Genomic DNA, 26,599 nt, shown 5'->3' with positions numbered 1-26,599 from the left:
AGGGAAGTGTTAGTACCATTATACAAGGCACTGGTGAGACCTCATCTTGAATATTGTGTGAATTCTGGTCTCCCATGTTTAAGGAAGATAAATTCAAACTGGAACAGGTGCAAAGAAGGGCTACTAGGATGATCCGAGGAATGGAAAATCTACCTTATCAGAGGAGACTCAAAGAGCTTGACTACTTTAGCCTAACCAAAAGAAGGCTCAGGGGAGATATGATTGCTCTCTATAAATACATCAGAGGGATAAATACCAGGGAGGCAGAGGAGTTATTTAAGTGCCCATATGGACACAAGAACAAATGGCTATAAACCGGCCATCAACAAGTTTAGGCTTGAAACTGGATGAAGGTTTCTAACCATCAGAAGGGTGAAGTTCTGGAGCAGCCTTCCAAGTATGCCCAAGTGGGACACAAAACCTAACTGGCTTCAAGACTGAGCTTGATAAGTTTATGGAGGGGATGGTATGATGAGAATGCCTACAATGGCATGTTTTCCAAGTATCTGCCTGGTGGGTGTTGCCCACATGTTCAGGATTTAACTGATGGTTCCAACGGGAATCTCCTACTCTTCCCCAGATGAGGCAGACTCTCCTTCTTCCTCATCCCCACCAGACAACTATAAGCAATACCAGAACTTACTATGAAGAGTGGCTAGTAATCTTCATATATCTCTGGAGGAAGTCCAAGACCCACATTACTGACTGTGGAACATTCTACAGCTTCAGGGCCCAAGTAAGTTAGCCTTCCCAGTTAATGAGGCCATACTGGAACCGGCGAGATTGGTCTGGCACACCCCAGCATCCTACACCCCCACACCTAAGGAGGCTGTGGTATTTCATCCCGGCAAAGGGAGCTGAATTTCTGTTCTCCCACCCTACCCCCCAACTCCCTGGTGGTACAGGCTGCTATGGAATGTAATAGAGTACAATACCTAAGGACCACCCATCAGATAATGGCTCTAAGAGACTGGACCTCCTGGGGAGAAAGGCCTTCTTCTCTGCAGGTTTGCAATTCCTCATCACCAGCTACCAGTCCCTGGTAGGTAAATAGGACTTTAATAACTACTCTAGGCTGGTGGCTTTTCAGGACAAACTTTCCTCTGAGGACAGAGCCCAGCTCCTCTCTCTTCTAGAGAAAGGCAAGTTGGTAGCGAAAATGGCTCTTCAGGCTGCAGCTGATGCAGCAGATACAGCATCCAGAAGCTTGGCCCCTGGTATTATTATGGGGAGCATTCGTGATTGCAAACCTCTCTCTTCAAGAAGGGATGTGGTTCATGGCTCTCAACACGAAGTACACATATTTTCATATAGACATTCACCCCTCCCACAGGAGATTCCTACAGTTTACGGTGGGCTGGGAGCATTTCCAATTTTGAGTCCTCCCCTTTGGGCTAGTGATGGCACCCAGAGTGATTACTAAAGTTTTCTCTGAGGCAGTGGCCTAGATGAGCTATCAGGGCTACATAGTCTTTCCATATCTTGACAAATGGCTCCTGGTAGGTCACACTGACAGGAGGGCTGGTCGGCTATTCAATTCCTTGTTCAAAGTCTTGCAGCTGTGGGGGTTCGTACAAACAGAGAAAAGTCTGTTTTATCCCCCACGAGGACAGTAAACTTTATCGGGACTCTGTTTCTGCAAGAGCCTTCCTCCTTTCAGAAAGGTTTCAAACTATGCACAACCTAATTCTTTGATTTCCCGCAGACCAAGGACTACAGTGTAAATGTGCCTATTGCTTCTAAGTCATATGGCACACCCTTTGCCATGCTACATTGCCTGCAGGCCTGGCTCAATTCGGTCCACTCGCCCAACAAACCACATCAACTCCAAGGTGACCATTCCTACCAGGATCGCCTCCACCTTCGTTTGGTGATCAAACCCAGATAAGGTACGACTGGGAATTCCCTTATCCACTGCCACTGTCACCATTGTACATGAATGCATCCCTTCTGGGCTGGGGCACCCACCTGAACAGTCACATTGCTCAGGGCATATGGATCCCACAGGAGGCCAGACTATATATCAACATGCTGGAGCTGTGGGCGCTCACCCTTGCATGGAAGGCCTTCCTCCCATTCATTCGCACCTTCCACCTCCAGGTGATGTCAGACAGTATCACCACCGTCGTCTACATAAACAAACAGGGAGAAGCGAGATCTCTCCCAGTGTGTCTAGAGGCAGTCAGGCTTCGGAACTGGTGCATCAGGCCCAGCATCACAATCCAGATGGCATACCTCCCGCAGGTTCACAACTCCTTAGCAGACAGCCTCAGCAGGTGCTTCTCAGTGGACCACGAGTGGGAAATATATGTTCTCACAGACATTTTCACACAGTGGGGCACACCTCTATGGAACTTCTTTGCATCAGAAACGAACAAAAAACTTCCCCAGTATTGTTCCAGAGGAGCCATAAGCCCAGATAGTTTTGTCAGCGTCAGCCTACACTCCAATCAAAATCCACCCCTTCTCAGAACTCCTGACGCAGGACAGGAGCAGGGCCAAATACCTCAATCCAGGTTCTCTCCACCTCATGGCCTGGTGTTTGGATGGCCATCGGAAGTAGAGCACTCTTGTTTATCCCCTGTCCAGGCTATACTTACCCACAGTAGAAAAGAATCGACCAGAACCTGTTATTTGGCTAAATGGAAACACTTCTCTGCCTGGGTGCAGCACAATCAGTCTCACCCAGTCTCTTCAAGCATCCCCTATCGTTTTAGATTACCTCCTGTCTCTAAAGAAACCCTGAAATCTTGATCACCTCATTACAAGTCCACCTAGCAGCTGTTCATGCCTTCCTCCCTCCAGCAGACTGGTACTCTGTCTTTAGCCACCCAACTATGACGTGATTCATGAAGGGCCTCATCGACGCCTTCCCGCCAGTCATTAAATTAGTACCTCTGTGGAATCATAGCTGTGTGCTGTCAAAACTTCCTAGACCTCTCAGTGATATTCCATGTCCCACCTATCCATGAAGGTGGTGTTTCTAGTGGCCATCACTTCTGCCAAGAGGGTCAGTGAACTGGGACCCCTCATACTGGACACCCCCCCTACATTATTTCACAAGGATAAAATATCTCTTCACCTTCACCCTAAATTTCTACCCAAGATAATCTCCAATTTCCACCTTAACCAATGTATTCACTTAGCTGTTCTTTTTCCAAATCCCCGCACTTCTCGTGAAGAGAAGAGACTTCAGTCCCTCGATGTCAGGCATGCACTGGCTTTTTACCGGCAAAGAACCAAGCTCATCTCGTCCTCTCATTATTTTGCCCACCGATTAGGCCTAGTTTCCAACACATCAATTCTGGTTCACTGATTTCTGGTTCCACACTTTTCTAGTTTAGCAGGCATGATCTTAACACGGCCCTTGAATTATATCAAGTAGGGTGACCAGATAGCAAGTGTGAAAAATCGGGATGGGGTGGAGGGCAACAGGCGCCTATATAAGACAAAGCCCCAAATATCGGGACTGTCCCTATAAAATCGGGACATCTGGTCACCCTCAGTAGATCTTTTTGCTTGTACTAATTTAGTTCTTCTGTCTCCCTTTTGCAACTTTTCTCATCAACATTAATTATAGATTATTGTGATGCTTTCAAACTTTCATGTACTTTTACAGTTGAGCTCACAATTTGGGGTAAATCTGTAGGTCCAGATATCACAACAAAGCTGAGTGGAAAGAAAAATGTACTTCATCCAGTGAACTGGAGGCCCCAATAACAACTGTGTGGGTATAACGAGACAATCACTTCTCTCTCGAATGAATTCACACAGGAAAATGATAAAAGACAAAAACACCATATCACCCCTGAGCGAACATTTTTCACAAAGTGCTCACTCCATATCTGACCTCTTAGTCCTCATCCTCAAAGGAAGCCTGTACAACACCTTCAAAAGACAAGTCTGGGACATTAAATTCACTTCTTCGTTAGACACTAAAAATCATGGACTCAGTAAAGGCACTAGATTTGTATCTCGTTACAACAATCTATGATCCACTAAGCCTGTAAACAATCTTATATTTAGCTGTGATATTCTGAGTATCTTTCCCAGGCCTGAAGAAGAGCTCTGTGTCAGCCCAAAAGCTTGTCTCTCTCACCAACAGAAGTTAGTCCAATAAAAGATATTACCTCACGCACCTTGTGTCTCTGATATCCTGGGACTGACATGGCTACAACCACACTGCAATAAACAAAAATGTTCCTTATAATTGAGAGTTGTTTAATAATGTTTTATTAGCTGCTCAAAAAAGTGCAATTCTGCAATCATGAAAAAAGGCTACTTTGATTAAAAAACCATCCTGGTTAAGAGGGGAGGTGAAATGACCAATTTATATATAATGCTCATCCCAAAGCATCTTTACAAACACCGGGAACTTCAATCCTGTCTGTGGCTTGTTCCTCCATTAAACACAGCTTGATCTTGCCAATGTGTGTGATGTTCTGTCATCTCATTGGTGGTCGGCCTCTAGGTTTGGCTGATCTTGGTTGCGTTGCATTATTTTCTTTGGCATCCTATCCTCTGTCGTCTGTAGTGTCCGCACCACTGTAATCTTTTCAATTACAGCCAATACCATACCCTGACTTCACATCCTACTTTGTCTTCTTTATTTCCACCTGCCAACTTCTACTGCTTCCAGCTTTCTAATGTCTGTTTCATTTAAAGCAGCTGCTTCCAGACCTAAGAGTAATACTGTTAGTACACTTGTCTGATAAATTTTCATGTTGGTACCAAATATAACGTGTTTATTAGTCCGTAATTTCATCAATATCTATGTAGCACTTGTAGCTAAAGCAAATCTCCTTTTAACTTCATTCTTGATGGAACCATCAACAATGATCAAGCTTCCTAGGTACATGTAACATTTTACTTGTTCTATAGCTTCTCTACTGCTGCATTTCAGCACTTTATCGCTTGTCCCTTTTCCGAGATGCACCCACTTCATCTTCTTGGCATTACAGTAAAAAAGCCAAGACTGCTGGGAAAGTGGAAGAAATAAAACTGTTATGCAAAGCGGTGAAGAAATGACAGATTGGACAAGCAAAAGTTCTGAAGAGAAGAGGCTGAACAATTAGAGGAGGTGTCAGGAAAACAAGCTATGAAAACAATGTACAAAAAGGCTATGTTCTATGGAAAATACCATTAGGCCAACTATGCAAGTGGTAAGAAAGGCTATTGGTGAACTGAGAACAATTGCTGAAGAGGGGCTGAAAGCAGGGAAGGAACATTTGGACAAAGTGCTGAACCCCATCTAGACATACTAAATGAACAGGGAAGCTTGCAAGGCAGAATGGATAGCAGCACTGAACCACCATCAGGAGAAGAAATAGAAAGAGCAGTGAAGTAGTTAAAAATGGGAAAGTTGTAGGAAATAGACATAACAGCTGAGCTGTTAAAAGTTGGTGGGACAAGTGCTATCAAAGCTCTAGGAAAAATATATAAGAAGGTATGGGAGCAAGAGGAGGTACTGCATAAGAACATAAGAAAGGCCAGACTGGGTCAGACCAAAGGTCCATCCAGACCAGCATCCTGTCTGCCGACAGCGGCCAATGCCAGGTGCCCCAGAGGGAGTGAATGCATGACTGGCTAAAGGCAGTAGCTGTACCAGTCATGAAGAAAGGAGATCATGCGGATCTGAATAATTGTAGAGGTATAAGCTTAGATTACCAGTACAGGAAGAAATCATGATGAAAGCAATTGGCAACAGATTAAAGCCAGTTTTAGAAGAAGTAGTAGGTGAGGAACAGTGTGGCTTCAGACCACGCCAAAGTTGCATTGATGAGATAGTCACATGCCAACAGTTGATGGAAAAAAGTGAGAATGGGGATTGAAAATGTTTGCTGTTTTCATTGACTTCACAAAGGCATTTGATTTGTTTTGGAGGGAAGCATTGTAGAAAGCAGTTAAAATCATATGGAGTTCCAGATAGGACAACTGCAATTATAAAAGTTATGTATGAAAACTCCTGTAGTGCCATAAGAATTGGTGGAATATTAAGCAACTGGTTCAAGTCAAAGTTTGGTGTACAGCAAGTGGGTATGGAAGCACCGTCACTTTTCATCATATTCCTAAATTTGATATTCAGAATGGTATACAAGTCGAATGGTGTGATGTTGGGTGATCTAGAATTGAGCTCTTTAGCTTATGCAGATACCATATAACTAGCAGATATGCTTGAATGATTGATGATACTCTTCTCTACCTTGGAAGATTGGGGTGGTCAACTTGGACTTTATATAAATGGAAAAATGGGGAAGCTGATAGCGATGAGTACAAATAAGCTGTTAGGAAATGAAGACAATTGACATTCTGACATTTAGAACAGTTAGCCCAACAAAATCAATGTGGCCTACATTAAATGGATTAATATCTGGTTAATGTATAGCTCACAAAATGTAATTATAAAAAAAGAATTGTTATCAAAGGAGATGTTTTAATGGTCTCGCACTGTGATTTATTCTTGACCCAGTGTTATTCACTGTCATTATCAATGATATGGAAGCAAAAACAAAATCATTGCTAGTAAAATTTGCAGATGATCCAAAAATTGGTGGTGTGGTAAATAATGATGGGGACAGGTCACTTATACAGACCAATCTGGATCACTTGGTAAGGTGGGCTCATTTGAACAACATATGTTTTATTATAGCTAAATGCAAGTTCATATATCTAAGAACAAAGAATGTAGGACTTACAAGATTGGACTGTATCCTGAAATGCAATGGCACTGAAAAGTACTTAATGTAATGTTGTAGTTAAGATGGTGAATGTGACCCTTAGACATGCAAGCAGGGAATTAACAGGTGGGAGTAGGAAGGTGGTATTGCCTTTTTATTTGGCATTAATGAAACCATTACTGGATACGGTGTCCATTTCTGGTGTCCACACTTCAAAAAGGATGTTGAAAAACTGGAACAGGTTCTGAAAAGAGCTACAAGAATGATTCAAGGTCTGGAAAAACTACCTTGTAGTGTCCAAATCTATTTAGTTTATCCAAGAGAAAGTTAAGAAGTGACTTGATCATGCTTTACAAATACCTACATGAGGAAGGGATTTCTGATAGTGGTATGACTCTTCAGTCCAGCTAGAAAAGATGGCTCTTTAAACTGGCCAAAAAAACCCATATCCATTGGCTGGAAGCTGATGCTAGACAAATTCAGATTAGAAATAAGTTGCACATTTTTAACAGTGAAGATAATTAACCATTGGATCAACTTACTTAGGGATGTCCCAAATTCTCCATCACTTTTGGTCTTTATAACTAAGCTAGATCTTGCTGAAATATATGCTCTTGCTGAAACAAGATTGATGGGCTTGATGCAGGAGTTACTGCGCGGGGTTCTTTTGTCTGTCATAGACAGGAGGCCAAACTAGATAATCATAATCATCCCTTCTGGCCTTCAGATATGTGCATCTCATAATGTAAAAGACACACTCTAGGTCAGGTTTCAGAGTAGCAGCCATGTTAGTCTGTATCCACAAAAAGAACAGGAGGACTTGTGGCACCTTAGAGACTAACAAATTTATTTAAGCGTAAGCTTTTGTGAGCTACAGCTCACTTCATCGGATGCGTTCAGTGGAAAATACAGTGGGGAGATTTTATATACACAGAGTACATGAAACAAGTGGTGTTACCATACACACAGTAAGCAGAGTGATCACTTAAGATGAGCTATTACCAGCAGGAGAGGAAAAAAAACCTTTTGTAGTGATAATCAAGGTGGGCCATTTCCAGCAGTTGACAAGAACGTGTCAGGAACAGTGCGGGGCGGGGGGAAATAAACATGGGGAAATAATTTTACTTTGTGTAATGACACATCCACTCCCAGTCTTTATTCAAGCGTAGTTCAATCACAAGTTACTGGGCTCAAAGGAATTCCTACCTGAAGTTCTCTGGCCGGAGCTATGCAGGAGGTCAGACTAGGTGATCATAATGGTCCCTTCTGATAAATCCTGTGATCCTTTGGCAGGAGAGAAGCCAACAAGGCCTCCCCTCTCTGCACGTGGTGGGGTGGAGGCAGTGGGGAAGGGGTTGTTCCCTGCTGAGCAGCAGGTGCTTGGTCCTTTTTCTGTGGCAGGTCAGGAGCAGTTGGGGTGGGGGCTCCTCCCTCTGCCGTGGGTTAGAAAAGGGTGAGCATGCTCGCTGTGGGGCTTGGGGAAAGGGCGTTTCAGTTCTGGGGAAAGGGGTGCTTGTCTCTGCCTTTCCTGCAGGAACTCTGGTGTCTTCAGTGTTTCTCTGGTTCTCTCCCCTCTCTGTTCTCCCTGGCGCCCCTCTCCAGTCACCTGCAGCCCTTCGGCCTGCTCACCTGTCAGGCAGGGAGACTCGCTTTGTAAGTGCCTCTTTGGTGTGCAGTGTATGCTGCTGCTCTTAGCACGTTCCTTGGCTCCACTGTCTCACGGACTTGGTATTTGCTGAGACTTGTGCTGTGGGGAGCAGTTGTAGGGCCAGGGCCCAAGGGGATAGAAGCTTCTCCACCGCTGCTCCTTTCTGCTCGCTGCTGCTGGGCTGGTGTCTGTGAGCGCTTCAGGGCAGAAAAGCTGTGGTGCCAGTTGCTTCGCTCGAGCTCGGTAAGAAGCTACGAGAGCGCGAGGTGTTAAGCCAGGGCTAGGACAGGCTATGCTGGGGTGGCACTGGGGGTTGGTGCCATGGGCTGTGCACAGTGAGAACTCCAGGCGTCTCCCTGCACATGACAGGAGGAGCTGGGGAGGGTAGATTGGGAGCTCTGGTACTGCTCCCAAATTGGGCAGGATGACCTAGGGGACTCCAGCTAGGACTCTCAATTTACATTCTCTTGTCTGTTTTCAGGCTGCCATAAACTTCATCCCACCGCAGGATGACAGCAAATCAGTAAGTGCTTCTGCCCTCAGACCTCTCATTCTTCTTCCTTTGCACACTCGTCACTGCCGGGCCTCTCACTCTCCCTTCTTCAAACGCTGCTCACTGCGAGACCGCAAACTCTCTTTTCCTAACACGCTGTTCACTGCCAGGCCTCGTCCTCGCCTTCACACTCTGCTCACTGCCAGGCTTTGACCTCTCCTTTCTTCACACGCTGCACTCTCCTTTCCTTGCACTCTGCTCACCGCCAGGGCTTGCTCTCTCCTTTCCTTGCACTCGGCTCACCGCCAGGGCTCACCCTCTCCTTTCCTTGCACTCGGCTCACCGCCAGGGCTCACGCTCTCCTTTCCTTGCACTCGGCTCACCGCCAGGGCTCGCCCTCTCCTTTCCTTGCACTCTACTCACTGCCAGGCCGCGCCCTCTGCTTTCCTTACACTCTGCTCACTGCCAGGCCGTGCCCTCTGCTTTCCTTACACTCGGCTCACTGCCAGGGCTCACCCTCTCCTTCCCTCACACTGTGATCCATGCCGAGCTTGGCATCCTACTCACCTCCATGCCTCACCCTCTCCTTTTCTCGCACTCGGCTCACCGCCAGGCCTCCCCCTCTCCTTTCCTTGCACTTGGCTCACTGCCCCGCCTCGCCCTCTCCTTTCCTTGCACTCGGCTCACAGCCAGGGCTCGCCCTCTCCTTTCCTTGCACTCGGCTCACTGCCCCGCCTCGCCCTCTCCTTTCCTTGCACTCTGCTCACTGCCAGGGCTTGCCCTCTCCTTTCCTTGCACTCTGCTCACTCTCAGGGCTCGCCCTCTCCTTTCCTTGCACTCTGCTCACTGCCAGGCCTCGCCCTCTCTTTTCCTTGCACTCAGCTCGCTGCCAGGGCTCGCCCTCTCCTTTCCTGGCACTCGGCTCACGGCCCCACCTCGCCCTCTCCTTTCCTTGCACTCTGCTCACTGCCAGGGCTGGCCCTCTCCTTTCCTTGCACTCTGCTCACTGCTAGGCCTTGCCCTCTCCTTTCCTTGCACTCGGCTCACTGCCCCGCCTCCCCCTCTCCTTTCCTTGCACTCAGCTCACTGCCAGGGCTGGCCCTCTCCTTTCCTTGCACTCTGCTCACTGCCAGGGCTGGCCCTCTCCTTTCCTTGCACTCGGCTCACTGCCCCACCCCACCCTCTTCTTTCCTTGCACTCGGCTCACTGCCAGGCCTCGCCCTCTCCTTTCCTTGCACTCGGCTCACTGCCAGGCCTCGCCCTCTCCTTTCCTTGCACTCGGCTCACTGCCCCGCCTCGCCCTCTCCTTTCCTTGCACTCGGCTCACTGCCCCGCCTCGCCCTCTCCTTTCCTTGCACTCTGCTCACTGCCCCGCCTCGCCCTCTCCTCTCCTCCCTTTCTGCTCACCAGCTGGCCTTGTCCTCTCCTTTACTTTCACTCTGATCACCGCCAGACCTCGCCTTCTCCTTTTCTCACACGCTGCTCATTGCCAGGGCTTGTCCTCTGCTTTCCTTGTACTCTGCTCACTGCCAGGCCTCACACACTCCCTCCTTTACACACTGCTCACTGCCAGGCTTTGCACTGTCCTTTCCTTGCACTCTGCTCACTGCCAGGCCTCATGCTCTCCTTTCCTTGCACACTGCTTACCAGCAGGCCACACACTCTCCTTTTCTTGCACGCTGCTCACTGCAAGGTCTTGCACTCTCCTTTCCTTGCACGCTGCTTACCAGCAGGCCACACACTCTCCTTTTCTTGCACGCTGCTCACTGCAAGGTCTTGCACTCTCCTTTCCTTGCACGCTGCTCACTGCCAGGCCTTACATTCTCCTTTAATTGCACACTGCTCACTGCCAGGCCACACACTCTCCTTTCCTTGCATGCTGCTCACTGCCAGGCCTTGCTCTCTACTTTCCTTTTACGCTGCTCACTGCCAGGCCTAGCACTCTCCTTTCCTTGCGCACTGCTCACTGCCAGGCCTTGCCCTCTGCTTTCCTCGCATTCTGTTTATTGTCAGACCACACACTCTCCTTTCCTTGCACGCTACTCACTGTCAGGCCTTGCTCTCTACTTTCCTTGCATGCTACACACTGCCAGGCCTTGCTCTCTACTTTCCTTTCATGCTGCTCACTGCCAGGCCTCACATTTGCACAAGTGCACACAGGCTTATTTTTTCCCTTTTCTCAAAATTCAGTGTGAATATTCCATAGCCTTGCTCCCTCTGGTCCTTGCTCTGGTGGCTCTCATTCTCATGGTGGGTGCTCTCTTTCGCTCACTTACTTGCTTCTCTGCTATCTCTCACTCCAGTTTCTCACATTTGTTCATCTCCTCAAAACATCCCAGAGTGATTGGCTCTAGTTTTAGCCTCAATACCCTCGTCCCCTCTCACATCCCTGCTTGTGGCCCAATCTGCCACTGGAGCCCTCGGTGCTTGTTCATCCTGTTCTCTCTCACTCCTGGCAACAACAGCCACTAGCTGCTGTTTGTTACCTGCATCTCCTACTTACGACTCCCACATTCTCCCCAGGCTCTTACTTACTTACACTTCCCTCCTGCACCCCTGGCATCTGCCTGCTTGCATTGTAGACTTGTGCTTGTGCCCTGGGCTTGTCTGGAGCCACTGGGCCCTGCCCTGACCTTATTGCTTGTCTAGTTCTGCACATCTTCATCCTGGGGGGTTGGCTGATGCTTGATAGCTGCTGTTGCTCTCCCTCCCACATATCAGTGGGGGCTATTGATAAGGTGCCTTTATCCCTCTCACAGCCTGCTGCCTCTGACTGGGTCGGCAGTGTGGCTGAGAAGCTGCACCCAAGAGTTTCAAACAGGATCTGCCCCCCTCTTTTGGATGCCAGGGATGTCTTGCTGCCCTAACTTTTCTTGTCTCTCTTTTCTGTCTCTTGTCCCTTACTCTACCTTTTCCCTGTTGTGTGGTGTGGGCACAAGCAGACCAAGCCGGGCGTCATTCAGCCTCTCTCCCGTGTGCGACAAAATGCGGCCCCACCTAGTTCGGAGGGCAGGGACAGCCCCAACCCCTTCCAGCAACCTGAGTCATGCTCCAGTGTCCAGAACTCTGTAAGTGGCCTGCAGTTCCTTCTCACTGAGCTGAGTCAGCCTGTTCCTGGTGGTGGTTGTGCCACCCTTCCTGGCGGGCAAGCTACACACACCCTCCTAGTGATGCCCATCGGGTTTAAAGGGAATTTGCTCATTATGGGCCGAAACGCCAACCAACCCTCTCTGGTCCCTGCAGGAGCTCTCTGCCCCATCTGAAAGGCACTGGAGTGCTGGGTGCTCCGTAGTCTTGTGTACGCTGGGATTTGCTCTCGTTACAGCCATCTTTGGGTAACCACCAGTGATGCTATCCTGGTGAGAACCCCAGGAAGGACAGACAGAATCCTGATTTGCACCAGTGCAGCTTACTCTGGTTTCAAACAGGGGTGAGCAGCACAGTGGCACACGGCAGCTTTGCTTGTCTGTGCCAGGATTTGCATCAGTGCAGCTGCACCAGTGGCTGAAATCCCCAGTGCAGATAGAGTCTCGGACTTTCATTTACCTATAAGGTGCTGCGTTCTCTTGATGTATAAAGCCCTTCAGATCTTTTGTCCTGTCATTATCTCTCACACACCAGGGCAACAGCTTCTTGCTGTTACCTAGCTGTGTGGCTCTGCCCCCTTCGCTGGGGAGCACTGCACCATTGCTGATTTGCAGAATGATTGCTTGCACATTGGCAATTGCTACAAGATGGTATCACAGTCAGGAGCAGAGGAATCTCTGCAGGTCTCTGTGGCCTGGACATTAGGGGCCCAGACACAGGGTTTCTGTGCTCTGGCAAGAATTACCACACGAGAACACTGGTCCACTTGCAGCAGGGAAATATGCCAATGGTCCTGTTACTCGTTTTCACAGTGCCTATGTGGCACTATTGAAAACCTAGAGAGAGATCCAGCCTGCCTCAAAGAGTCACATTATGAACTGGACAGACATCCCTGTCTGGGCCCAAATGAGACCTAGGCTGAAGAGCCAGAGTTCAAGTGATTCAGATACAGTAACTCCTCACTTAAAGTCGTCCCGGTTAATGTTGTTCCATTGTTTCGTTGCTGATCAACTAGGGAACATGCTCATTTAAAGTTGCGCAATGCTCCCTTATAACGTTGTGTGGCAGTCACCTGTTTTGTCCACTGCTGGCAGAAAGAGCAGCCCATTGGAGCGAGCTGGTGGCGGCTTGGCACCAGGGTGAACCGGCAGCCCCCAATCAGCTCCCTGCTCCCCTAAGTTCCCTGTTCGGCAGCTGCTCAGCAGGCTATCAATTGCCGGCAGTTCAGCTGTCCCTCCACTGCTGTGTGCTGCTCCTGCCCTCTGCCCTGGAGTTGCTCCTGGGAGCCTCCTGCTTGCTGTGCAAGTAGGCAGGGGGAAGAGGGGTGCTAATGTCAGAGTGTCCCCCTCCCCCGTTCCTGCCCCCCACTTATCCCCTCTCCATAGAGCAGGGGGGGACATGACAGGGCTCAGGACGGAGGGAGCTTGCTGGCAGCGGCTGCTGTCTCAACTTGCTGATTTACTTAAATCGTCCGATGAAGTGAACTGTAGCCCATGAAAGCTCATGCTCAAATAAATTTGTTAGTCTCTAAGGTGCCACAAGTACTGCTGTTCTTTTTGCGAATACAGACTAACAGGGCTGCTACTCTGAAACCTTAAAAAGACAGTGTACTTAGAGTGGGGTCAGCGTACTTAAAGGGGCAATGCATGTCTCTCTCTCTCACACAGGGTGTGTGTCTCTGTCTCTCTGCCATGCTGTCTCCCCTCCCTCCATTCCTGCTGCCTTGTAGAGTGTGAGGCTACATTAAGAACAATGTGTTAACCCTTGAGGGCTCAGCCGAGTGCTAGTTCATCATTTAGCAGTAAGACATTCCCTGGGAAATATCCCACCCTCTGACTCCATCACCTCAACCAAGCTTAGAGTGTGTACAGTATTAAATTGTTTGTTTAAAACGTATACTGTGTGTGTGTATATGTGTGTGTGTGTGTGTATATATATATATATATATATATATATATATATATATATATATATATATATATATAAAATGTCTTTTGTCTGGTGAAAAAAATTTCCCTGGAACCTAACTCCCCCTCTTTACATTAATTCTTATGGAGAAATTGGATTCGCTTAACATGGTTTTGCTAAAAGTAGCATTTTTCAGGAACATAACTATAACGTTAAGCAAGGAGTTACTGTATTTTAAAATCTCTTTCCAAGCTGGGTGGATTATTGTTAATCTGAGCAGAAGGGAAGACAACCAAACAAGAATAGACATCACCAGTTAGAGCAAAGAGAAGGGCAGCAAACAAGCAAGGCTGAGTTAAGGCAGCCAAAGGGGCTGAGGGAGCGAGAAAAGAGGGAAGGAATCAAGTGTGGAATTGAAGGGGAGAGACCATGTAACCACTGGTGAGGAAAGCTCTTGCCCCCACCGTCCTGAGGCCCTGAACAGGGTACCGCTCCCTATATAGGAAGGAAAAGGCTAGGAGCAGAGGAGTTTGTTTATAGGCACCCAGTGTAAAGCAGACGTGTTCCCTTTTCAGGGGAGAGAGGAGAAACCAGATCAGAGAGAGTCAAGGGTGAGGCTGGAAGCAGGAGGTCAAGGCACTGGTCGTAGGTGGCACGTTCACTGACTGTAGTGATGAAGGGGAGGAGGGAGGTGGCAGAAGTGCGGGATCTCAGGTGGATTTTTATCCCGGGGGATTAGGGTGTGGTTGTGTTGTGAAGGGGGTGAGAATAGGGGCAAGGCAGATGTGCGTCTGGGATGGGATTGGGGGGTGGGGGGAGACAGAAGGTGAAAGGAGGAGAGCAGAAAAGTTACAAGGAATGTGAAGTCCTGTTGGATCGTCTCAGTCTTTTCTGTCAGTACATTGGCAAAGATGCTAAGTGGGGAAACGCATAAGGAGGCAAGAAGAGGAAATGGTGGGTCCTCCAGATGATAGATCCCTTCCTAGAAGGCAGCTGAGATGTTCTCAATGCTAGTAAGAGGACCACAGAAATCTACAGGAGCCCTCAGTGTAGGGGGTGTGTGGGCACCTGCACTGACACTGGTTTAACTAGGAGTGCAATAGCTCCTGCACTGAAATACAGGAGGAAACGGCCAGGCCTTCTTACAGGGATAACTGGACTAGCACCAGAGACAAGGCTGAGAGGTAACCTAAACTCTGTTATAGTCTTGGCCTTCACAAATACTGTGAGGTAATCTAAAATCTGGCATACCCAATCCAGACTTAGGAACTGGAGTCCAGTGTTTGGCTACCCATAGAGCCCATTGTTTGCAGGCCGACATAAGCTAGTGTGGCTGATCCGAAATCCCCAAGGAGCCTGGGAGCAGCACTGCCACCTGTGAGACCCCCACTGAACCAGGAGGCTCTGCCACCAGCAGAAGCATTGGCCTGTCCAGGACATGAGAGCCAGCAGTGTAACATGCTCATGTCCGAGGAAGCCACTGTGCATGGCAGCTACTCTGTCTGAGGCTGGGGGCTCTGTCTCTGATGCTCCACTCTCCAGTCTCAAAACACATAAGGGGCTGGTTCTTTTCCTGTTCTCTTCTTTATAGCAGCTATGATTAGCCTGACCTCTTCTGTCTCTGTCTCTGCAGCTGCGTCCCCCCTCTCCCTCCTCTCCTGAGGATGTCCCAGTCAATGTCAAGCAGGCATACAAGACCTTTGCAGCGGTGCCCCTGTCACAGGCAAATAAGGTAGGGGTGGGGCAGGGATGATGACCTGGCTGCACAGACACCAGGGTGGCAGGGACGATGGGGATACTGGGAGCATCACAGGTGGGTCAGGAATGAGAACGGAGGCAGGAGGTGCTATGGGTGAGGCAAAGACAAAGATAACCCCTCTCTCAAAAGTTTCCCTTTTCTCTCTCTCCTCAGGAGACGCATGGTCAGACAAGCACCGAGAAACCTAAAGCTTCTCCTGAGGTGAGTTTTAGTGGCTGGAAATGGAGTTGGAGTTGGGAGTCCTGATCACAGACCTTGGGGGATAAGGGCAGGATCCCAATGTGGGTAGATAGGAGGCAAAGTTCCCATCTGTGGCAATGTGGAGAGAGGGTTCAGACATGGGGTAGGGACCTGATGAAAGCAGGCATGTGGCCTGTGCCTGAAGGGACTGGATATGGGGTAGGGACCTGGGGAAGGCAGGCATGGGACATATACTCAGGGAGATTGGATATGGGGCAGGGATCCAGGGAAGGTGGGCACAGGGCACATGCCTGAAGAGATTGGACGTGGGGTAGGGACACAGGAAAGGTAGGCATGGGCACTTGCCTGCGGGGATTTGATATGGGGCAGGGTCTTTTAGTGGCTGACATGCTGCTGTGGCTGTTGCAGATGATGTCATCCAGGGGACTGCACAGCCCAGAGCAGCGATCCTTCCGTGAGAGGCAAAAGTACTTTGAGATCGAGGTGAAGCAGCAGCAGGTGGAGAAGCCCCCCAAGCGTGTCTCCCTGGTGGGGGAGGATGACCTGAAGAAAATGAAGGAGGAGGAAGGTGCGGTGGAGTCATTTTTGGGGTGTTAGGTTTCTCTTTTGTGCTCTTGCGGGGTCTGTCCCCTGCCTGTTGGCTTTTGAGAGTGGGGGATCCTGCCTATTGAACATGGGACTGGAAGGGACCTCCTGAGTCACTGAGTCCAGTCCACTGCTATTACAGGCAACTCTGTCCTATCATCCTATTCATAAACTTACCAAGCTCCACCTTACAAGTAGTTGGGCTGTTCGCCCCCTGCTCCTACCGGAAGGCTATTCCAGAACCCCGCTGCTTGGATGGTTGGAATTGGAAATATTCTTCTAATTTCCAGCCATCGGCTCCTGGGTTCCGGTTTATTAGGATGGGCGGGAGGGTGTCTCAAGCAACAGTACCATAAAATATTGAACCCCTGTGGTCAGGCCTGAAAAATCAAGAGACTGGCTTTAAAATGACGCGTGTTGGGTCTGTCTTTGCCTTCTGGCTTTGGAGCCCCTCTGAGCCCCATCTTCAAGCTTCTCTCCACAGCCAGGAGTGCTACCATGTTTGTGTTTTAAATGGAAGCTGAGATTCTCCTTTGCTTGCTTCCCACTCCTGGGATGGGCTGGCCTGTACAACTCTGACAGTTAACAGTAGCTAGCAGTGCCCACTGAAGCACTTATATGCTGCTTCCGGCCCCTCTCTTCCCTGTTTTGAAGGGTCTAAGGGTGAGGCTATAAAAAGGGATTGCAGCACTCCTTCCAGCCGCCCGCAGCAGCAGACTACCAACCTCTCTGGACCTGGGATCCAGATCCTATTTTTGATACAAGTGCTATCTAAAAACATTTTGGTTTAGAGTTTTACACTGCTAAGATTGTACATAGTTAGTAGTTACAGTTTTGGATAGGTAGTTTTTAGCAACGATAAGTAAGCTTTGACTCCAAACTGAGGTGTCTTCTATGGCAGATCTGAAAACTAAGAAGCCAAGTTTTAAATGCTTTTCGTCCTGCCCAGCAGTCTTCTCATAACACAAGAACTAAGGGTCACCAAATGAAATTAATAGGAAGCAGGTTTAAAACAAACAAAAGGCAGTATTTTTTTCCACACAATGCACAGTCAACCTGTGGAACTCTCTGCCAGAGGTTGTTGTGAAGGCCAAGACAATAGCAGAGTTCAAAAAAGAATTAGATAAATTCATGGAGGGTAGGTCCATCAATGACTATTAGCCAGGATGGGTAGGGATGGTGTCCCTAGGCTATGTTTGCCAGAAGCTGAAATGGGCGACAGGGGTTCATTCCCTCTGAAGCACCTGGCATCAGAAGATAGGACACTGGGCTAGATGGACCTTCAGTCTGACCTAGTATGGCCATATAAGATTTTCTGTCTTATTATCTATCCCTTTCCTAATGATTCACAACATTCTGTTTGCTTTTTTGGCTGCGCTGCACATTGAGTAGATGTTTTCAGAGAACTATCCACAATGACTCCAAGATCTCTTCTTTAAGTGGTAACAGCTAATTTAGACCCCATCATTTTGTATGTATAGTTGGCATTATGTTTTCCAATGTTCATTACTTTGCATTTATCTGCCATTTTGTTGCCCAGTCACCTAGTTTTGTGAAATCCCTTTGCATCGCTTCACAGTCTGCTTTCTACTTAACTATCCTGAGAAGTTTTGTATCAGCTACAGATTTTGACACCTCACTGTTTACATAAGAACGGCCATACTGGGTCAGACCAAAGGTCCATCTAGCCCAGTATCCTGTCTTCCGACAGTGGCCAATGCCAGGTGCCCCAGAGGGAATGAATAGAACAGGCAATCATAGAATCATAGAATATCAGGGTTGGAAGGGACCTCAGGAGGTCATCTAGTCCAACCCCTTGCTCAAAGCAGGACCAATCCCCAACTAAATCATCCCAGCCAGGGCTTTGTCAAGCCTGACCTTAAAAACCTCTAAGGAAGGAGATTCCACCACCTCCCTTGGTAACCCATTCCAGTGTTTCACCACCCTCCTTGTGAAAAAGTTTTTCCTAATATCCAACCTAAACCTCCCCCACTGCAACTTGAGACCATTACTCCTTGTTCTGTCATCAGCTACCACTGAGAACAGTCTAGAGCCATCCTCTTTGGAACCCCCTTTCAGGTAGTTGAAAGCAGCTATCAAATCCCCCCTCATTCTTCTCTTCCGTAGACTAAACATCCCCAGTTCCCTCAGCCTCTCCTCATAAGTCATGTGTTCATCAAGTGATCCATCCCCTGTCGCTCATTTCCAGCTTCTGACAAAAAGAGGCTAGTGACATCATCCCTGCCCATCCTGGAGAATAGCCATTGATGGACCTATACTCCATGAACTTATCTAGTCTTTTTTGAACCCTGTTATACTCTTGGCCTTCACAACAGCCTCTGGCAGAGAGTTCCACAGATTGACTGTGCATTGTGTGGAAAAAAATACTGCCTTTTGTTTGTTTTAAACCTGCTGCCTATTAATTTCATTTGGTGACCCCTGGTTCTTGTGTTATGAGAGGGAATAAATAACACTTCCTTATTTACTTTCTCCACACCAGTCATGATTTTAAAGACATCAATCATATCCTCCCTTAAACATCTTTTCCAAGCTGAAAAGTCCCAGTCTTATTAATCTCTCCTCATACGGAAGCCATTCCATACCCCTAATCATTTTTGTTGCCCCTTTCTGAACCTTTTCCAATTCCAATATATCTTTTTTGAGATTAGGTGACCACATCTGCACAAAGTATTCAAGATGTGGGCGTACCATGGATTTATACAAAGGCAATATGATATTTTCTGCCCTACTATCTATTCCTTTCTTGATAATTCCCAACATTCTGTTCACTTCTTTGACTGCCGCTGCACATTGACAGATGTTTTCAGAGAACTCTCCACAATGACTCCAAAAATCTCTTTCTTGAGTGGTAATGGCTAATTTAGACCCCATCGTTTTATATGTACAATTGGGATTATGTTTTCCAATGTGTGTTACGTTGCATTTATCATTGAATTTCATCTGCCATTTTGTTGTCCAGTCACCCAGTTTTGAGAGATCCTTTTGTGGCTCTTTGCAGTCAGCCTGGGACTTAACTATTTTAAGTAGTTTTATATCATCTGCGAATTTTGCCACTTCACTGTCTATCTCTTTTTCCAGATCATTTATGAATATGTTGAACAGTACTGATCCCAGTACAGATCCCTGAGGGACAGCACTATTTACCTCTCTCTGTTCTGAAAACTGAGCATTTGTTTCTATCCTTTGTTTCCTATCTTTTAACCAGTTACTTATCCATGACAGGACCTTCCCTCTTATTCCATGGCAGCTTACTTTGCATAAGAGCCTTTGGTGAGGGACCTTGTCAAAGGCTTTCTGAAAATCTAAGTACACTATATCCACTGGATCACCCTTTTCCACATGCTTGTTTACACCTCAAAGAATTCTAGTAGATTAGTGACGCATGATTTCCCTTTACAAAAAACATGTTGACTCTTCCCCAACAAATCTCCCCAGAAAAATCACGGAGCAGGTCCTCAAGGAATCTATTTTGAAGCACTTGGAAGAGAGGAAGGTGATCAGGAAGAGTCAACATGGATTCACCAAGGGCAAGTCATGCCTGACCAACCTGATTGGCTTTTATGATGAGATAACTGGCTCTGTGGATAAGGGGGAAGTGGTGGACATGATATACCTTGACTTTAGCAAAGCTTTTGATATGGTCTCGCATAGTATTCTTGTCAGCAAGTTAAAGAAGTATGGATTGGATGAATGAAGAAGTATGGATTGGATGAATGAACCCTATAAGGTTGGCAGAAAGGTGGCTAAATCGTCAGGCTCAACAGGTACTGATCAATGGCTTGATGTCTAGTTGGCAGCCGGTATCAGTGGAGTGCCCTGTGGGTTGGTCCGGGGGCCGGTTTTGTTCAACATCTTCATTAATGATCTGGTTGATGGGATGGATTGCACCCTCAGCAAGTTTGCAGATGACACTAAGATGGAGGGGGGGAAGGTAGATACGCTGGAGGGTAGGATAGGGTCCCGAGTGACCTAGACAAACAGGAGGATTGGGCCAAAATAAATCTGATGAGGTTCAACAAGGACAAGTGCAGTGTCCTGCACTTAGGATGGAAGAATCCCATGCACCGCTACAGGCTGGGAACCAACTGGCTAAGCGGCAGTTCTGCAGAAAAGGACCTGGGGATTTCAGTGGACGAGAATCTGGATATGAGTCAACAGTGTGCCCTTGTTGCCAAGAAGGCTAACGGCATATTGGGCTGCATTAGTAGGAGCCTTGCCAGCAGATCGAGGGAAGTGATTATTCCCCTCTATTTGGCACTGGTGAGGCCAGTAGATCAAGGGACATGATCGTTCCCCTCTATTCAACATTGGTGAGACCTCATCTGGAATACTGTGTCCAGTTTTGGATCCCCCATTACAGAAAGGATGTGGACAAATTGGAAAGAGTCCAGCAGAGGGCAACGAAAATGATTAGGGGGTTGGGGCACATGACTTACGAAGAGAGGCTGAGGGAACTGGGGTTATTTAGTCTACAAAAGAGAAGAGTGAGGGGAGATTTGATAGCAGCCTTCAACTACCTGAAGAGGGGTTCCAAAGAGGATGGAGCTAGGTTCTCAGTTCTCAGTGGTGGCAGATGGCAGAACAAGAAGCAATGGTCTCAAGTTGCAGTGGGGGAGGTCTAGGTTGGATATTAGGAAACACTTTTTCACTAGGAGAGTAGTGAAGCACTGGAATGGGTTCCCTAGGGAGGTGGTGGAATCTCCATCCTTAGAGGCTTTTAAGGCCCAGCTTGACAATCATAGAATCATAGAATCATAGAATATCAGGGTTGGAAGGGACCCCAGAAGGTCATCTAGTCCAACCCCCTGCTCGAAGCAGGACCAATTCCCAGTTAAATCATCCCAGCCAGGGCTTTGTCAAGCCTGACCTTAAAAACCTCTAAGGAAGGAGATTCTACCACCTCCCTAGGTAACGCATTCCAGTGTTTCACCACCCTCTTAGTGAAAAAGTTTTTCCTAATATCCAATCTAAACCTCCCCCATTGCAACTTGAGACCATTACTCCTCGTTCTGTCATCTGCTACCATTGAGAACAGTCTAGAGCCATCCTCTTTGGAACCCCCTTTCAGGTAGTTGAAAGCAGCTATCAAATCCCCCCTCATTCTTCTCTTCTGCAGACTAAACAATCCCAGCTCCCTCAGCCTCTCCTCATAAGTCATGTGCTCTAGACCCCTAATCATTTTTGTTGCCCTTCGCTGGACTCTCTCCAATTTATCCACGTCCTTCTTGTAGTGTGGGGCCCAAAACTGGACACAGTACTCCAGATGAGGCCTCACCAGTGTCGAATAGAGGGGAACGATCACGTCCCTCGATCTGCTCGCTGTGCCCCTACTTATACATCCCAAAATGCCATTGGCCTTCTTGGCAACAAGGGCACACTGCTGACTCATATCCAGCTTCTCGTCCACTGTCACCCCTAGGTCCTTTTCCGCAGAACTGCTGCCTAGCCATTCGGTCCGTAGTCTGTAGCGGTGCATTGGATTCTTCCATCCTAAGTGCAGGACCCTGCACTTATCCTTATTGAACCTCATCAGATTTCTTTTGGCCCAATCCTCCAATTTGTCTAGGTCCTTCTGTATCCTATCCCTCCCCTCCAGCGTATCTACCACTCCTCCCAGTTTAGTATCATCCGCAAATTTGCTGAGAGTGCAATCCACACCATCCTCCAGATCATTTATGAAGATATTGAACAAAACCGGCCCCAGGACCGACCCCTGGGGCACTCCACTTGACACCAGCTGCCAACTAGACATGGAGCCATTGATCACTACCCGTTGAGCCCGACAATCTAGCCAGCTTTCTACCCACCTTATAGTGCATTCATCCAGCCCATACTTCCTTAACTTGCTGACAAGAATACTGACAAAGCCCTGGCTGGGATGATTGAGTTGGTGTTGGTCCTGCTTTGAGCAGGGGATTGGACTAGATGACCTCCTGAGGTCTCTTCCAACCCTAATATTCTTTGATTTTCATGGATTCATAGAGTCCAAGACCAGAAGGGACCACTGTGATCATCTAGTCTGACCTCCTGAATAAAACAGAGCATAAAACTTACCCAAAATAATAATTTGTAGAGAAACATCCATTTTTTTAAAGGGTCTTATTCATGTGTACCCTCCTGTTTCCAATCCTTCACAGGACCTGAATTTTGTTGTGTCTCACTTGATGGGTTCCTCCTTTGAACCCTTGGGAACAACTCTACTGCTGCTATCAATGAAACCAGTGTTTTTGATAGCAGTTACCTCTGCAAGGTGTTTGAGAGAGATACAGAAACTTTCGGCCAACTCTCCTTTTACAGTATTCCACAAAGGCAAGGTCTCTCTCAGGCCACTCCCTAAATATATGCCTAAAGTCGTATCTTCATTCTGCTTCAACCAGACTATCTTCCAGTGTTCTTTCTGAAGCCTCATTCTTCCAGGATTGAAGAAAAACTTCATACCTGGGATTTTCGGAGGGCTCTGGCATTTTATCTGGACCACACAAGATCTGGCAAAGGTCCCTCCTTCACCAAGGATAATAGACCACTTCACTAGGGCTCATTCTACTTCATCAGCCTTTTTGAACAACATTGCAATAGCAGACATTTACAAAGCAGCAACGTAGTGGTTGTGCATACCTTCTCCAGACACTACAGTATTACTCAAGCTTCCCAAGATGTGCGGACCATGGAAGCAGGCAAAGTGGTTGGACAGGTCTCAAAAATATCCCCTTCTTGTATAAAAAAAAAAAGTATCCCCCTCTTGCATTCCCCTGCCTTCCAACCCCTGCATGCGTAAACCCATCGTAGGTGAGAGGTCTAACTGATCGCCATACGTGGGGTCGGGAAGGAATTTTCCCTTGGGTCAGTTTGGCAGAGACCCTGGGGGTTTTTCGCCTTCCTGCACCACAGGTTACATGTCACTTGCAGGTTTAAACTAGTGTACATGGTGGATTCTCTGTAACTTGAAGTCTTTAAACCATGATTTGAGGCCTTCAGTAACTCAACCAGAGGTTAGGAATCTATTTCAGGAGTGGGTGACTGAGGTTCTGTGGCCTATGATGTGCAGGAGGTCAGACTAGATGATCACGATGGTCCCTTCTGACCTTAAAGCCTATCAGTCTATAAATCTATGAGAATATAGGCCTCTGAACAGTCTGTGCCCATGGGAGGAAGGTGGAGTTTTGCCCATCCCTTGCCATGACTCTGGCCTCCATTGGGTGGGCAGGATCATCAGCTAATCTGGCCTCCATCCCCCAGCAGAGTCCTACCTATTGGCTCCCCATTTCACTGTCCCTGATGTGTGGGGAGTGGGTCTGCTTGTCAGCTCAGCTGGGGGGATGATGTTTGCCCGTTAGCTCCTGGGGCTCTATGCCCATGGAGGGATAGGTCAGAATCTGGCTGTTGACTCCTAGAGGTCTGATCCCAGACACGCATATCAGATCCTGTGGGGTCCATCTCAACAGGGGGTCTGCCCATTGGTTCCTAGGCGGTTCCCATCCATGGAGGAGTTACAGAGGGTGAAGCGGTTGGAGGCTCTCTGAGATTATAGCCAGGAAGAAAGGTAGGGAAAAGGTTTTGCTGATTACAAAGAAGTGATTAAGAGGACAGGTTGAAAGGCATCGAGGCTGGGAAAGGAGTAGATGCTAAGAGAGCTCAAGAGAAGTGTGTCTTCAGGGAGGGAATCGATTCAAAGACAGTTACAGAAACTGTAGGATTCTATTGCAGAGAGTGAGCAAGGCCCTTAAAGGGAAAGGACCTACCCAGAGATTGTTCCCATGAACCTCGGTGGCCATGGGAAACACTGCTGGCAGCCAGCTCTGCAGTTCTCTTCCCACTCATATGGGTCTGTCTCATTTTGGCAGCTCGTAAACTGCAGCAGAAACGGGCTCTGCTGTTGGAGGAGGAGGAGGAGGAGGAAGAGGAGGATGTGGGGAAGCAGATGCCCGATATGAGCATGCAGTCCAGTGTCATCATCGAAGGAGTGGAGTACAAGATCAAGAGACTAAATGGAAGGAGCATCCAGTCCCCGGCAACTCGGTAAGACCAGCTGGCAGCTCAGATCCAGCTCTGTGTCCTAGGAGTATGCCAGCATCACCTTTCCCCAGATGGGGAGGTCTGGGCAGGCCCCACCACCTTTGCGGGGGAATTGGGTATCACAAGGCATACAGTTTGTCTCCAGGTCCTTGTTCTCAAACGAGTGGCTGCCCAGATCCTGCCCTTGGGTACCTGGAGTCATTGATTGTAGTTGTGGCTAGCTTGGGACACACACCTCTTTGCTGAGCCTGTGCCAAGCCCTGCCCCATAGGCTCTTGCATTATGCCTGGGTCTGCAGGAGTCTCTTTCCCCAGGCTGTGGTTCTGCATTGGTGGTGCTTCTTTCATTCCTTGCCCTGCAGATTTGCCTTACAGGTGGAGAACTGGGCTTCAAACAGAATAAAGCTCAGGTTGCTGCCTTTGAACTTTCTCAGAATCTTGTCTGTCTGACTCTTTCCCCATAAGCTGCGGCAGGACCATGCCTCGGGCCAAAGGGCCAATCATCTTTGTCTTGTATGCTTTGGCTTAGAGTCTTCTCATGCTGCCTGACCACGCTAGGGACAGTCCATACCCTCATGTTTGCTCCAGTTTCTGCTCCCCATCTCCTCATTAGCATTTGTAGCATCCAGTCTCAGTCCAGAAACACCTCGCATTACACCTGCATAGTGAGGGTTCCCCACTGCACTGCCGTGCTAAACTGGGCTCCTGGCAAACACTAAAGAAGGGCAGCAGGCAAACATGCAGTCTTTGCAGAGGCAGTTTATCCCTCCTCTCCCCACAGCCAGATGCAGCTCAGATAGCGTCACTCTGTGAAGGTGGGGTGCAGGTCACCGCCCTTTGGTGCTCTCCCTTTGGTGGGCTAAAGGGTTGTGGGCCAGTCCATCCTACAGTGAGCTCTGGAGAATGTATCTGTGGCACCCACATCACTGGCTCAGTTGCACCTCAGGCTGATTGCTCAGTTGGTCTCCAGTGAGTTTAATAGAAGGACGGTACTTAGGGTGGGAACAGGCTACAACTCCTCTACCCCATCAACTCCTTCTCTGATCTGGGTGGGAATAGGCAGCTGGTGGCAATATTGTGATAGGAAATAAAATCTTTGGTTGCTTATTGAGGGCCAAATTCTGTGCTGACTTATACCTAGAGCACACTGGGCCAATGGCATAGCAAAGGGTGTCTACGAGGGCTGCCTGAGGGCAGACTTTGTGCCTTCAGAGAGATCTGACATCAGCAAAGGAAAAGCAAGAAGCGGTCAGTCACCCATCACAGCCTGGAGGCTGGAGGGAGCAGGGTTGGATTTAGGAAAGAGCTGTCAGGTGAGCACAATAATTTACACTTGATACGTCAGGCCAGGGTGACACAGTCAGACCTCTGGGTGAGGAAGATGAGTTTGGATGCCTGTCTGGGGTGAGATAGATGCATACATCAGAGAGGATGCAGCTGTGATAATGGAGATGGGACATGATTGGGGCCTGGACCTGCTGAGAGCTCATGATGTCAGAACAGAGAGAAAGGTAGGCTCTTCGAGATTCTGAGGAGAAATCCCCAGCCTGGAGGTAGAAGAAAGGGGGATGGCTCTCAGATTACAGGGCAGGTGCCGGCAGTCTCAGTGATAACAAAGATGAGGCAGAATGAAGAGGATGTGTACCTGTCAGCCTGCTCCCAGTCTCTTGAGGTTCTGCCGTAGGACCTGGGAGGCTCTTCCCATGATCTGCAAGTTCTGGTTTCACCAACTGACCTGGTTACCAGGTGACTCATTCCTACTGATCCTGCTCACATGCCCTTGAAGGCTTCCTCCCCCGGGCAGATGGGACTGGAGGGATAAGCTCTATATGCATGATACCAAAGCTGTCAGGCAAATACATCAAGAGCCACATCACTGAGCTGAGCTGTAGTGTCTGCTTCCTGTGGCTCAGGTCCATGGGAAGGGCGATCTGTGCTTTGAACCCTCCAGGATATGCATGCCTCCAGCATGCTTGGTTGACATGTCTGTGTTGCTGCCAGGATCTCTGAGGCAGATGAGCACAGCAGCTCCCAGAGAAACTCACTGGAAGAAGGATTCAAGCCCGAGCAGAGACCTAACTCTATGTCTGGGTAAGAGGGGACTCTGGAGGGGGAGGAGTGACACTGCACTGCAACACCCCCTGCCCTTCCCTGCCTGCTGCCCACAGACTGCCACATAGTGGGCCAGACCACTCTGCCTTTCAGCAA

General features: G+C 48.2%; 1 protein-coding gene across 48 annotated transcripts in view; it reads left to right on the top strand.

Moving 5' to 3' along the window:
- SCRIB (scribble planar cell polarity protein) overlaps window positions 1–26,599 on the top strand; it is a 240,891-nt gene that overhangs the window by 167,959 nt on the left and 46,333 nt on the right. For 16 of the 48 annotated variants that reach the window (XM_037891689.2, XM_037891709.2, XM_037891691.2 and 13 more), the window contains 8 exons: window positions 8,280–8,330; window positions 8,807–8,848; window positions 11,758–11,886; window positions 15,447–15,545; window positions 15,726–15,773; window positions 16,182–16,341; window positions 24,221–24,395; window positions 26,393–26,482. In XM_037891689.2, coding sequence (XP_037747617.1) covers window positions 8,280–8,330; window positions 8,807–8,848; window positions 11,758–11,886; window positions 15,447–15,545; window positions 15,726–15,773; window positions 16,182–16,341; window positions 24,221–24,395; window positions 26,393–26,482 — 794 coding nt within the window. The remainder of the gene's footprint in view (window positions 1–8,279; window positions 8,331–8,806; window positions 8,849–11,757; window positions 11,887–15,446; window positions 15,546–15,725; window positions 15,774–16,181; window positions 16,342–24,220; window positions 24,396–26,392; window positions 26,483–26,599) is intronic. The other 32 variants (XM_043538874.1, XM_037891717.2, XM_037891714.2 and 29 more) reach the window with 8 other exon arrangements.

This window comes from Chelonia mydas, chromosome 2 (assembly GCF_015237465.2).
Source record: "Chelonia mydas isolate rCheMyd1 chromosome 2, rCheMyd1.pri.v2, whole genome shotgun sequence".
Taxonomy (NCBI): domain Eukaryota; kingdom Metazoa; phylum Chordata; order Testudines; family Cheloniidae; genus Chelonia; species Chelonia mydas.
The sequence above is the reverse complement of the archived record's forward strand: the minus strand, read 5'-3'. Positions and strand labels throughout refer to the sequence as shown.